A 13,966-nucleotide genomic window follows, 5' to 3' on the forward strand; every position below is an offset into this window, starting at 1 on the left:
TTCAGAGATGCAGAGGGCTTGGCTGTAGGGGACTAGGAATGGGTAGGTCAGTGTTTACATTTACCACTGGATACCATCTCCCACAGTCAACTGTCATGGCGTCCTACCTGCCTCATGGCTACATGTCATCATTCACCAAATCCTACCCAACCTTTCAAAATATTTTGGAAAGGCCTCTGAATCATATAGAAAAATGTATCTCCTTGCTTCGGGGTCATGCTGTGCTCCTGATCAAAAATATTAGCCTCCTGATTCTCCCCCTGAATCCCCTACTTTGCTCCTCTCCAAATGACTTTTGACTCTTGCTAGGACTCTGATCCATGGTCAAAGGATGAAGATTTGCCACTCTGGAAGTAATTCTCTTGAAAAGACTGTGAAGGCAATTCCAAAGAAGAACGGTCTATGGCGACATTGTTGAAACCAGCGCACAGTCTTCCAGGGTGACTGCCCTAAAGGGCAGCACTAATTCTGGCTTTTAAGTGTTTCTCTGCTTGTTAAAAAGTCAGCCTCCTTAAAGTCCCAGCTCACAGTGCTAAAGTGTTTTCCTAAAACCTCCATAAATTCTTCTTTCCCTTTGATACTGGGGCAAGCCACCATTTCCTTCCCTACACAAACTAAGGGACATGTTTGTGGAGGAAGAGGGAGGGAAGGTAATTTCTCTGGTTCCTCCTTTGAGAATCATGACCCCCAAGCACGCTTCTCAATGCCTTGCTAGGTGGGAGCTCTTAGAAATGAGGCAAATGTCTCATTTGATGGGTGCTTGTGTTCCCCCTCCCAAAAATGATGAATGGCCCCAAAACTACAGAAGCCATTTATCTCCTTTCCACAGGGAATAAAGCTGCTCTGCTTTATTTCCACCACCTGTGGAGGTATAAACCGTGTGTGTGGTGGCAGCTGTATTTGGCTGAAGAGTAACGTGGCTTCCCCCTCTGCTGCGAAGGCCATCTTGTAACATAGGGGAATGAGCTGGGATGCATGACCGGGGCTGGAAGGGAGGGCAGGCAGTGAAGACACATTTGTTTGTTTGTTTGTTTTTGAGAGAGAGAGAGGTAGGAGGGGGAGAATTTTAAGCAGGCTCCACACCCAGCACGAAGCCTGACTTGGGCCTCCATCTCCCAATCCTGAGATCAGGACCTGAGCCAAAATCACAAGTCAGACACTTAACCGACTGAGCCACCCAGGCGTCCCGGCAAAGACATGCTTTTGACTCACGCCGCTGTGTTTGGTTTCCATGCATTACCCAGCAAACCCAGGGGCACACGCTGGAACACCTGGTGAGATTCTTAAAGAACGGACAGTTCAGGAAAAAAGTCGAGCTCCAGGCCACTGCATCAGTTGGTCATACAAAGCCGGAGCTGGCCAGGTGGTATGGCTCAAGTTATCAGTGAGGAGCTCCAGTCATGTCCGGACAGCCGGGCCTCTAAATTCCTGTTCTCATTCCAGCACACACCTTCTCGGTGAGGCATGTCACAGCGGCCAAGTATGGAGTGTGCACAAGGTCGATGCTCTGTTGGTCCATGTGGATTTGGAATTTTTTTTTTAATTTCTTAAAAACTATGTATCACCTTATATTGGAAAATGTAGGAAGCATCTGGGAGGTGGGGCTTCTCTCTGTGGACTTCCCGGGGCACCAAACACTGCCACAGTAGCGGCCACACTGCCTGACCCTTGTCCCTCGGCCCCACTGCCAGGTACTGTTGGGTGAAATCACCAGAGTCCAAACCATGCCTCTGCGGGGGACGGGGGTGCAGGGCCTGAGGCTGGGGAGAGTATAACGAGATGATCTGAGGGCCCCATTAGCCCTGTTAACTTTTTCCATTTTAACTGATATTTCTGGATATGGCACCAGCTCTCTCGGGAGGTCAGTTCGAAGGCATTCCATGGAGCCCAGAGCCAGCTGTGAAAGGCCAGCTTGGGGCAGAGCTGCTGGGGAAAGAGCTACGCTTGAATATCCAGTTGTTCCAAGTGCCGATTCACAAGGCCACAGTTAGGGAAGGAGGCTACCTCTTTACTCCCCAGTCCCACAAAGAACACAGAATGGAATGACCTCAGAATACTCTCCACTTCCTAATGGTTTGAGAACCAGGATTTCTTGCTTATTAATACTTAGGGAACATTAACAATCCAAAATGAGGGCTCAGAGGAGTTGGTCCATTTACAAGGATCACATAGGTGGGAGGCAGTAGAGCTGGCAGAGCTCGGAGGCAGGTCTGGTGCACATCAAGCCCCTGTTTTTCTCCCCTCGCTGCTCCCCACTCCCCAGTGCACTAGCACAGGACAAGTGTCTGGGGCTGCAAAAGTGAATGAGACATAGCCCCGATTCCCAGGAGCTCGGACAGGGACAATGTAGGGAGTTCTCATCCTGTTAGAGACTCATCTTGGTCCTCTGCAAGGTCCCTCAGTGACGGAGCCTCTTTATACCTCAGGGTCTGCACTTACAAACTGGGGAATCGTGCCTAGCCTCAACTAGAACATTCCCTTCCATATGCTCAAGGGTTTACAAAATATCCTAGGGCCCTTGGCACTATGTCAATATAGAGTGTCAGTCCCCCCATGGATGAATTATCCATTACTACTACCACTTAGAACAGTTAAGTCAGATGCCCTGTGCAGTAGTGAAAGGAATTTGACTGGTAAGTACAGTGAGTTCAGACCAGCTCCCACAGCACAAACTGGGCGGGGAGGGGGGGGGCTGAGGTAACCAGAGGTGTAAAGATTTTGAAGTCCTGCTCTTAGCTTGAGTTGTGCTAATAATGAAAAGACCTAACGGAATCCCAAGAAAAATGGAAAGGCAGTAGAGGGAACTCTAACTAGTGAAACGCAGCACTAGGCAAAATACATATATGACAATCACTGTGTGAAAGAAATCGGCCAACTCTTTGGCCACACAGTTTTCCGTCTCCTGATTTCAGTTCACACAGCAGGGCTATCCAGCTGCTCAACAGCTGCCCAGTTGTGTCCCATGGCAGGTAACACTGCCCCTGGGCAGAGCGTGCATTGAACCAAAACAATAAACTCCAGGCCTGCCTCCCACAGGAGATGGCAGACGTCATAGGGGCTCTGGCTCAGCGTGCCACAGGAGGGCTGTGCAGAAGGAGAGTCTGGTCAAGGCTCTGGAAAGCCCTGCGGAGTCTGTGGGGAACAATAAGAATGCAGAATATAAATGTGAGCTGCAGGCTGATGGGTCCATTAGGAATTAGGGCCGTCTTTGAAAGGAATCTGCGGAGATGATGCAAAACACCAAGCATGTGACCCAAATCGTGGCGGGGCATATTGGAGGGAGAAGGGACTGGGAATGAGACATTTTCTAATCTGACTAGTCTGAAGCTTCCCCTCAGTGAGGAGCAGGGTCACTGCACAATTAGAGGCAGAGTTAGACTGAACAGAGCCTGCTTAGCAACTCAGGGAGATGACCTCCACAAAACCACACGGGGCTTGGAGGCAGACGCGCGCTGAGCCTGGGATGTCTCTGAAGCGAATCGCGAAACAGCCTTTCTGCCTTTCATGTCAAATCGTAAAGGCGAAGACGAAAACAGTTTGCTGAGAAAAGGAGAGGAGGAGGACTTGGTGGCCTCGGTGTTAGAGAGGAAACATCTAGGTCCTCCAGAGGCCAGGCTCCCACATCACTGGACTTTCCAGGACAACACATCCCTGGGGCCATAAGAGATAATCTAATAAATATCCACAGCTTCCTGACTGGAGACAGCTTAATGTGCGAAACGCCTTCAGATCCAAATGTTTGAAAACAAGGCTTCCTCTGTGTAGAAGGACACAAGTTTCTTCCAGTTCACTTCTAAGTCAGGGTGTGTGGTCTGTGGTCCTTGACTTCAACTTCTCTCCTAGGCCCCAATCACCACCTAGTACCAGGTGCTGCGCTGGGTACTTGATAGACGTTATCTTAAGTCACCCTCAGAACTTCCAGGAAGGAGGTATTATATCATTTCAGAGGTAAGGAATCTGAGGGTTGGGCAAGTCGAAAATCTTGCACAAGGCGTGCCTGGATGGCACAGTCGATTAAGCGTCTGACTCTTGGTTTCAGCTCAGGTGTCATGATCTCAGGGTCGTGGGATCGAGCCCTGCATTGGGCTCTGTTCAGCAGGGAGCCCGCTTGAGATTTTCTTTTCCTCTCCCTCTGCCCCTCCTGCTTGTGCACATTCTCTCACTCTTGCTCTCAAATAAATAAATCATTTTAAAAAATGTTAAATAGCTCATGTGGAGGACCACCTGGATGACTCAGTCCATTAAGCATCCGACTTGATTTCAGCTCAGGTTATGATCCCAGGGTTGTGGGATCGAGCCATGCATCAGGCTCTGTGCTGGGCATGGAGCCTGCTTAAGATTCTCTCTCTCCCTCCCTTTGCTCCTCTCCCTGCTCACATTTGTTAAATAAATAAATAGCCCGTGTGACTTTGGGAATGTGATAACTGAAGAAACAAGACTCCTAGGCCTGCCTATTTCATCTGAAGTCCTTTACACCAGGATGACCTAATTATCTGTCACACTGATGCCAGCAAATGAAACCAAATTGAGCTGACAGTCCAGAAAATAACCCTGGATCAGTTCAATGCACACCTCTAATTGGATTGGCCCTCCTAAGTCCGCTTCTGATGCTTCTGACCCTAGTGCTCCTGCATAGGATTTAGTTTTATCTGTTCCTTTTGTCTCAGATGAGGACACCCCACTCCAGCCCCTGCTTGAGAACAATTGCTCCAACTGACAACCCTCAGCCTCCCAATGGACAAGGGGGCGAAGGAGTTCAGAACTGATGATTTCAGTCTTCCTTTAAGGAGCAAAGAGATTTACAGAAAGTTTGTGAGTAGAAGAGCAGCACTATGACATTTTTGTTCTTAGAGGGTATTAACCTGCTATATGTAAAGATGGATTTTTTTTTAAAGATTTTATCTATTTATTCGACAGAGAGAGATCACAAGTAGGCAGAGAGGCAGGCAGAGAGAGAGAGAGGAGGAAGCAGGCTCCCCACCAAGGAGAGAACCCAATGCGGGGCTCGATCCCAGCACCTTGGGATCATGACCTGAACCAAAGGCAGAGGCTTTAACCCTCTGAGCCACCCAGGTGCCCCTGTAAAGATGGATTTAAATAATTAGAGACCAGTGGAAGAAAGACCAACATCAAGGCCCTGAATAGTCAAGAAGAACTGTGGGTCTGAACCAGAGTGAAGATAGTGGGAATGGAGAAGAAAGTGGGAAGACAGTGGGAATGGCAAGGAATAGGAAGGAGGTAGAATTGTCAAGACATTCCTATCTATTGGGGTATTTGCAAACAGTAATTCAAAATGGTTATAAGCAGGGGATGAATATTTTAAAGTTTCAGGGATTAAGTCACAGCACTTCTTGGAAGACTGGGCAACTTTGGGCAAAACACCCCATCTCTCTAAACCTCAGCCTCCTCAGGTGAGGCAAGAGGATATGAGTTGTAACTCATAAAGTAGTTCTCACAAAGCAAATGAGGTGAGGTCTTCTGTCAATGATGACAGTGCCTAGAACATAGTCCAAAATGTCAGACTTACCAAGATAAGTGAGTCAGAGGCGGGGCTGGGGATAATGTCATAGAAGCAAAAAATGATGACCAGAGCCTGCATATGTATGAAGGTGGTGCCGGAAGTTGAAAGTAAATGTTCAACAGGAGGGCCCAGTGCTTTAGAAAGCAGTTCACTGTGCTTTCCTCTTGCAACATCATAACCTTTACACTTTACACCTGGTGCTCTAGTAGCACAGAGCCCTGTGTGATAACACTAGGCCCTCTTCCTGCATGCCTTTAGCCAGTAGGAACTACTGCTTTGAAAAACTGGCCCTGAATTTTAGATCTAATACCCTCATAACCAATGAAGTTAGACATCTTCATTTTGTCCCAGGAACCTGTGTATACATATGTGTGTGTGTGTGTGTGTGTGTGTGTGTGTGTGTGTGTCTTAACATTAAAAAGATAAACTAGCAATTTGTAGTAGGCTAACATTCAAAATCATGCCCAGTTTTTCCTTTTGTAACACTTAAATGGAGGCATGTTATCAATAATATAATCAAAGCAGTCAAGGGTAAATCGAGGCTATTTAAAGGTCAATGTACAACCAGGAATAGTTCCCCCAAACAAAAATATACAGGACAAACCCCCTGAGGGTTGGAGCTCTTGCTTACCCAGACAGTATGGATGCCAGAAGATCATCGGTCAAGGGTAACCTGGAGGACCTGCACAGCCTTCTGATGTATTTGCTGGGTAATACTTTTTTTCTGCATTAAAACAAAGTAAACAGTTCTTTCTATATTTTGTGTCTCTTGAGTCACAATTACATGCTATAGGAAAGAAAATACAGATGTGTCCTTAAAGTCTGCACATGAAAATGAATACGAAAACTGGTACTGGAACTCACAGTTAGGAAAAACAGTCATACTGCTTTTCACCGACTTCTTCCATTTCAGAAGTGACCAGATTCTGTCCTTCCAAAGGCCTTTCCATCAAGATTCAGACTCTCAGTTGGTGATAGTACAGCACTTTAAGGGTACAGCCACGAGTGTTGCTCTAAGTAATCGATCTGCCTTCTGGACCACTAGTCAAAACTGGTTCTGATATTTGAAAACATCTCTTAATTTGAAAGGCATCTAGAGCCTCCAACGCAAGTATTGTATGACTCGAGGGTGTTTTTCTAGTCTTTTCCTTGGACCCAAACCTTGTAACCTTGAGGCCCCAGCTGGGACTTTAACATTCACCTCAATTTTGTCAGATGGTTTCTCCGGAGCAGCTCAACAGCCATTTTCCCCAGCCTGCCAGGGGCACAGAAATGCTTGTCCAATGTTCTCATTCAGCCAGTGTTCCCAGGCACCAGGCAAAATCAGAACCAATAAGAAGGAAAGCGAGCTGCTTTATGCACATTGAGTTTACAAGATGATGGGAGAATGTTTATGTCTAGAACTGAAGCCTGTCAGATCTGGAAGAACCTCAGAGCTGTCTGATCAAGGAGCCCCATCATTCCCAGGAGGTGTTCCTTTAGTGAAGGAGGGTCACCTTTCTCACCCTGGGCAAGGGGTACCACCAGAGTGGAAGGCAGGGCTGGGGTCATGCAAAGCTCAGGCCATACAGCCTCGGGAGGCTCCAGAAAGTTTTAAAAGATTCAAGGAAAGATACCACCTCTACAAAAACTCAACAACTATGTGTTATGGATTATGCAAAAAAAATCATGTTCAACATTAAGATAAACTATAGGTCTTTAAAGATATTTAGGGGAGGCAAGCTGGCTACTTGGGTACAAACTTCAGGTGCGGGGGCGATGGTAGTGGTCATGGGGCAAAGAAATGTCAGTGGTTCATGGTAGGAAAACTAGAGGCTAGAGTTAGGAGTAAGATTTTCTAACACCTGGTGAATATTCCCCCCCAGAGTATCAGGTCTGTGGGTAAGATGAACACCAAAACTTATTAAGATGAGGCTCCAGCTTATAAAAATGATTTAATAAAGCATAATAGAAACATGGCAAATGTACTAGAAATTGATTATGCTGAACTTCCATATTTTCAAAAAGAAATAATTTCAAAGAAATTCTAAATAAAGTTTACTTGTAAATTCCCTGTTCTCTGTATTAGAAAAGACACATTTATAAATCCCAGTGATCACAAACTAATGTAAGAAAAGATATTTCAGGATTAAACCTTCTAACATCTGGATTTACTATGGTTCAGTTGAAAGCCTCTAGAAACCAATTAAAAGGAAATGGAAAGGGGCATCTTATCTTTTTGAAGATACAAGGGCCTTCCCTATTCCATCAACAAACAAAGCTCACCATCATGATGAAATATCAGTACCCAAATACTTCCCCCATATGATTTAAAGTATATTTGCTCTACTGTGGAGTATAGTGGGACATCTCAGTGTTCTTTTTGCCCTACTGGATAAAATATAAATTCCTTCATTACTCAGGTCTGCAGAACTATACATGATTTACTGAAATCGATAAAATGAAAGCTTACTTTTCTCGGTCTTGGTATACACAAGTAGCATTGAGTTTTTCAAAATCCTCAAAAGCATTTTTCTTGAGCTGTTCATGGGCCCGTGCAATTAGGACATTCATATCAGGCCTCGTGTCCTCGGACACCTGGTAGTGACGGGCAAGGGTTATAACTTCATGGTCTGTGAGTTTCCCAACAGTCAGACTCATTATTATGTCTCTGTAAAGAAAATGAGAAATCGCTCATGAAATTACATCTAAGAATACTTTACTCTCTTTCTATTAAAAATATCTAAATTCCAGGGCACTTGGGTGGCTCATTGGTTAAGTGTCTGTCTTCAGCTCAGGTCATTTCTCCAGGTCCTGGGACTGAGCCCCATGTCGGGTCCCCAGCTCAGCATGGAGTCTGCTTTTCCATCTCCCTCTGCCTTTCCTCCTGCTTATGCCCTCTATCTCTCCCTCAAATGCATAAATAAAATCTTTTAAGAAAACAATCCAAATTCCATTTTGTAAAACTTTTATCAACTGTATAGAGGACAGGTGACTATTTTCCTTTAATTTAATTGCTACGTCACTTATGAGTAGTAGGAAAATACCAGGGCTAGAAGGGAAAACCATAAGCACTATAGTTTCTAAATAAAATGGCATCTTGGCCAGAGTCAAACTTCTACCAGATAAGAGCCTGTAACCGGACAGTAAGTCTTTCAAAGTCCTTCAGTGGTCAAAAAACCTGTCACCAGATACATGATTTCATTCAATGCCTATTAATCTTACTTTATACAGAATAGTAACAGACTTGGGGTTCTGGCTTCCCATGGTATAAAATTTATATAAATCAGCACGTTTGGAAAGTCTTTTCGAGTTGGAGAATGCAATCAGAAACATTTCTGCAGTAAAAACTAAGACTGACACACCCTGCCAGTGAGGAAAAAGTGAGAGAAGAGAGTAAAAAGTGAAGAGTTGTGTAGAGGAATCGTTGTCTGAGTCTTTTAAAGGCAAATGGCATTAAAATTATGTGGCAGAGCAAAAAAAAAAAAAAAAAAGACAGCAATGACATATTAACAACGAGGACTCAAAACCTAACAAATTCGTGGGACTGTTTTAAATACAGTCTCTGCATCAAAGCAATAAACCATGCAGCACAAGTAAGAAAGAAGTACATCAAAATAGTTAAAAAACCAACTGTTGCAGTGGTTACCTGAATAAACTTCCACCATCGAGAAACTCTACTTACTGAGAGTAATTCAGTTCCCAAGAATCCCAGCTAAGTGACCGAAGACAAGATTTTATTTGCTCTTTGGCTATAGACTGGTCTTTTGGAATAATGGCTTTTAGTGCTTTTATGTATTTCTTGTTATTATCACGATCATCAAAGATCTCTGAGCTCTCCTAATCAAGAATTTCCTTAGCATGTAGGAAAGCCCACAGCTATGATGTTGACCTATCTGAAGAAATTGCATTTCACCTATATCCACTTCTTAGGGTTTCTGGGTTTTTTTGTTTTGTTTTCCTTTTGTTTATTTATTTTTTTAAATGGGAAATCAAGACTAACCAAATTCAAACAAGAGGATCCCACAATTGCATCAGGTCGGTTTGGATCAGACCATTAATCAGCAATATTAGCTGGGGGCTCACTGTGTAGGAAACACTGTATAGTCACTTGGGCATCTGAGCTTTTCAGAGTCTCCAACCTATTACAGCCACCCCAGCACACACAGATGAGCTCCCAATGCCACAGATTGGGAGGGCCGCTTGAATGAATTGAGTAATAATAATAACCCTTGCCTTTCAGGGAGTACTAGCTCAGTGCCAGTTGTTGTGCTGCCAGGGATAGATTCTGGCATAGATCATCTCATTTGGCCTGCAGGATAAGGACTATTATTTTTTTAAGATTTTATTTATTTATTTGATAGAGAGAGAGAGAGTGCGAGCATGCAAGCAGGGTCAACAGCAGAGGGAGAAGTAGGCTGTCAGCTAAGCAGGGAGCCTGATGCGTGGCTTAATCCCAGGATACTGGGATCATGACCTGAGCCAAAGGCAGACGCTTAACTAACTGAGCCACCCAGGCGCCCTGATAGGGACTATTATTATCATCCGTGTTTTATAGATGAGAACACAGAGGCACTGAGTACGCCCAACCTCCCAAAAACCAGAATGAGAACCCCTGCAGTCTGGCTCCAAGCCCATGCCCTCGCACACTCTTCTGTCCCTCTTCTGTTGGAACACAGAAGACAGAATGAGTGGATGGAGTGGGGCTCAGTCAGGGAAAGTTGCCTAAAGGTTGTGGGTTTTGAGCTGATTGTTTACAGACCTCTATTCCTTTATTGCCTATGACCTCTGGTTTGAGAGCTATCATTGGTCAGCGTAAACAGGTAACAGAAAATAATTTCAGAAACCCTGAGTCACCAACCATGAGAAAGGACTAAGCGACCACAGAGGAACCCCTTCAATGAAAGCCGCAGGCTCATTTAGAACACCGGTCATGGAATAGTCAGTCATGACACGTGCATAAAATGGAACGCTATGCAACCATGAAAAGTATGCTATTGATTAGTATTTACTGGCATGAGAGGTGCCCATGCTATATTGATAAATTCAGTTTCAGGATTCCCACTGAAACTGAAGGTACTAGAACCCCTATATTCATAAAAGAAACAGGGGAGGGGGATTAAGGAGGGCACTTGTGATAAGCACCAGGTGATATAAGGAAGGACTGGGTCGCTATTGTCCACTTGAAACTAATATGACACTGTATGTTAACTGGAATTTTTTAAAAAGATTTTATTTATTTGAGAGACAGCAAGAGTGAGCAAGTGAGAGAGGGAGAACAGGCGAGAGGGGCAGAGGGACAGGGAGAAGGAAACTCCCCATTAAGCAGGGACCCCGATGTGGGACTCAATCCCAGGACCATGGGATCACACCTGAGCCAATGGCAGATGCTTAACCCACTGAGCCACCCAGGCACCCGATTAACTGGAATTAAAATACAAACTTAAAAAAAAAAGACAAAGGACACATGCCAAATATCTATATTATCCCTGATCTCTGAGATTTCTTTACACAGACACATGAGTATATATGCGAGTTTCTGTTCTTTCTGAACTTCTGTAATAAACAAATATTATTTTCATGGTCATCATTAAAAAAAAAACTCTTTGAGAGCTTTTTCCTTTTGAGGGTAAAAATGGTGTAAAAAAGGACAAGTGGTACACTTGCAAGGACAAGGGACAAGAACGTGTGCAGCATTAACTAGAAACTTCCCACCTACCTTTCACTAAACTTATTCTAGCACCCCTCAGGTCATAAAAGTTTATTTTCTCTTTTCAGTGGATAAGCTTAAATTGTCCTGGCCTCATTGCTGTTCAAGTTTCTATCTGCTGGATCTCTGCAGGCTTGGGTTTTAAACAGCTCAGTATCCCCCCACTTCCAATGTCTTTAATGTGAAGGTTTCAAACAAGCTACCCCAGACTTAAAATGGCCCCTGGTCACAGAGGACGCCAGGGGCCCTGGAGTGGATGTTGGTGTGGCAGTTGTGCCCACTGTCCCCACATGAGGCAGGATCCCAGGACTGGGGATCCCAACCAGGAAGTGGAAGACTTGTCCTGTAGAGCTCAAGTGGCCGCCATTACTCTGCCCCGCCTTTGCCATGTGCCCCCTTCTTTAGGAGTCAAACTTGAATGGGCTTCACACAAGAACAAGAATGGGCTTCACCCCGCCTTATTTTGGATTGTGGTAAAAACAGCCGGAACGTACAACGTACCGCTGGTTGCGTTTAATACATTCACAATGCTGGGCAACCACCATGTCTGTCTCTTACAAAACATTTTCATTATTCTCCTTTCTTCCTTCTTCCCTGCCCTCTCCCCACCTGGCAACCACTAATCTGTTTACCATCTCTGCAGATGGGTGGTTCTGGATATTTCCTAGAAATGGAATCATGGAGAAGTGTCTTTCGTGTCTGGCTTTTTCTCCTTGGCACAATGTTTTCGTGCTCACATCCAGGCTGAATCAATACTTCATTCCTTTTTGGGGCTGAGTAATATACATTGTATGAATGTGCCACATTTTGGGTTATCTCTTATGCATCGATGGACGTTTGGGTTGTTTCCACCCTTGGGCTCTTGTGAATAGTGCTGCTGTGAACATTCATGTACAAGTTTTAGTTTGGATGCCTGTTTTCAATTTTGGGGGTATATCCATTCAGGAGTAAAACTGCTGGGTCACTTAGGAATTCTGTATTCAACCTACTAAGGACCCACCACGCGGTTTTCTGCATATTCTATTTTTGCTAGCAACAGCCACAAAAACAAAGATCCAACTTCCATCACACATAGCCCTTCCTCACATAAACCTTCAGAGTGAACCTGAAATATGACCCGAGAGCAAAGTCAGATCTTGGTTCTTCCTGCCCCTTCATTTAAGGGAAATGAAAATTCATTTTAAAAGGAGCTTTCAGGGGTGCCTGGGTGCTCAGTGGGTTAAAGCCTCTGCCTTCGGTTCAGGTCATGACCCCGGCATCCTGGGATTGAGTCCCATATCGGGCTCTCTGCTCGGTGGGGAGCCTGCTTCCCTTCCTCTCTCTCCATCTGCCTCTCTGCCTACTTATGATCTCTGTCTGTCAAATAAATAAATAAAATCTTTAAAAATAAATAAAATAAAAGGAGCTTTCATTTTACTGATCTGGTGTTCTGTGATTACTAGTGCTGATTTTAAAAACTCAAAATGGCAATCATCGTTGCCTTTACTCAGCATTGTACTATGTTCCTGGCAATAATATTTTATATGGATCATCACAGTATTATTTGGTTAATCCTTTAAGGGATGCTGCCATGATTTTCTCTTAGTTTTTGTAATTAAAGTCATAAGAGTCAAAAAATAATGCCAAACTGCTCTAGGGTACTGAAGTAACCAGGCAGAATTCTGACACATGAAATGCTAAGCAGTTTTACAACATATAATTCCATTAGAGTCACCCACTCACATAACAATGAATAAAAACTTCAGTTCAAAGCTCTGAATCTCAGGGTATTTCCTTACACGTTGAATCGGTAAAGTCTAAGCAAGAACTTTCCTACCAACTTTAAAAAAATTAGCTTCAATGTAAACAAGGACTCAAGAATCGAAGCTCTATGCTCTAAGGCTTATAAGAAAATCTGGTTCAGCCTACATTAAACGAAGCAGCAATTTTTTTTTAATATTTTATTTATTTGACAGAGAGAAATCACAAGTAGGCAGAGAGGCAGGCAGAGAGAGAGGAGGAAGCAGGCTCCCTGCGGAGCAGAGAGCCGGATGCGGGGCTCGATCCCAGGACCCTGGGATCATGACCTGAGCCAAAGGCAGAGGCTTTAACCCGCTGAGCCACCCAAGCGCCCCGAAGCAGCAATTTTGATGACAATTTACTAATCAGAAGCCAGACATACATGCTTACGTTCTACAGTCCCTCTGGTTTTCTTTTATAAACTGTGGGCCTGAGCTGCCCATGCAGAACAGAAAACCCTGCCTTTCCATCACTGACATCCCAGCCTGCCATACTGTTGGACCAGTGTGTTGCCAGACAGTGAGTGGAAGGTGGTAGAAACAGCTGGTAGAGTATGTGTCAGAGGAAGGAGAGATGGTGAGATGCTTCAAAGTGGGGCCAGGACAAATGTCTGACTAAACGGATTTTGCTACCAGCCTAACCGTAGTTCAAAACCATTTATGTTCTCATTGGAGAACAAGGTCACGATATATGGTCACTTCATCTGGACATCGTCCAGATGGGAGTACATTTATAGACTTAGGGTACAAATGGTGTCCCCTTGGAGTTGTGTGACATGGTAGCCTCGCCAGAGAAGCCAAAGAACTACAGAGAAAAGGGAAACATGAGGTCAAGTCCAGACCAAGAAAATCACCTACTCTAGCCTGGGTCATAAACCTCTTTGCAATTGCGAGGTGCAGTTGCAATTTAATGGGAAAAGTATGAGCTTTTGAATTACACAGACCCAGATTAAAATTCCATCCCCACTAATTCATTAA

The 13,966-nt window shown here is 44.5% G+C and overlaps 1 protein-coding gene across 3 annotated transcripts in view; it reads right to left on the reverse strand.

Annotated features, from left to right (window-relative positions):
• The window catches only part of EFHC2 (EF-hand domain containing 2), a 186,729-nt gene that overhangs the window by 21,718 nt on the left and 151,045 nt on the right, over window positions 1–13,966 (reverse strand). For all 3 annotated transcript variants that reach the window (XM_045994580.1, XM_045994581.1, XM_045994582.1), the window contains 2 exons: window positions 7,974–8,171; window positions 6,153–6,245 (listed from right to left, as the gene is read on the reverse strand). In XM_045994580.1, the coding sequence (XP_045850536.1) occupies window positions 6,153–6,245; window positions 7,974–8,171 (291 nt within the window). The remainder of the gene's footprint in view (window positions 1–6,152; window positions 6,246–7,973; window positions 8,172–13,966) is intronic.

This window comes from Meles meles, chromosome X (genome assembly GCF_922984935.1).
Source record: "Meles meles chromosome X, mMelMel3.1 paternal haplotype, whole genome shotgun sequence".
NCBI classification, from domain to species: domain Eukaryota; kingdom Metazoa; phylum Chordata; class Mammalia; order Carnivora; family Mustelidae; genus Meles; species Meles meles.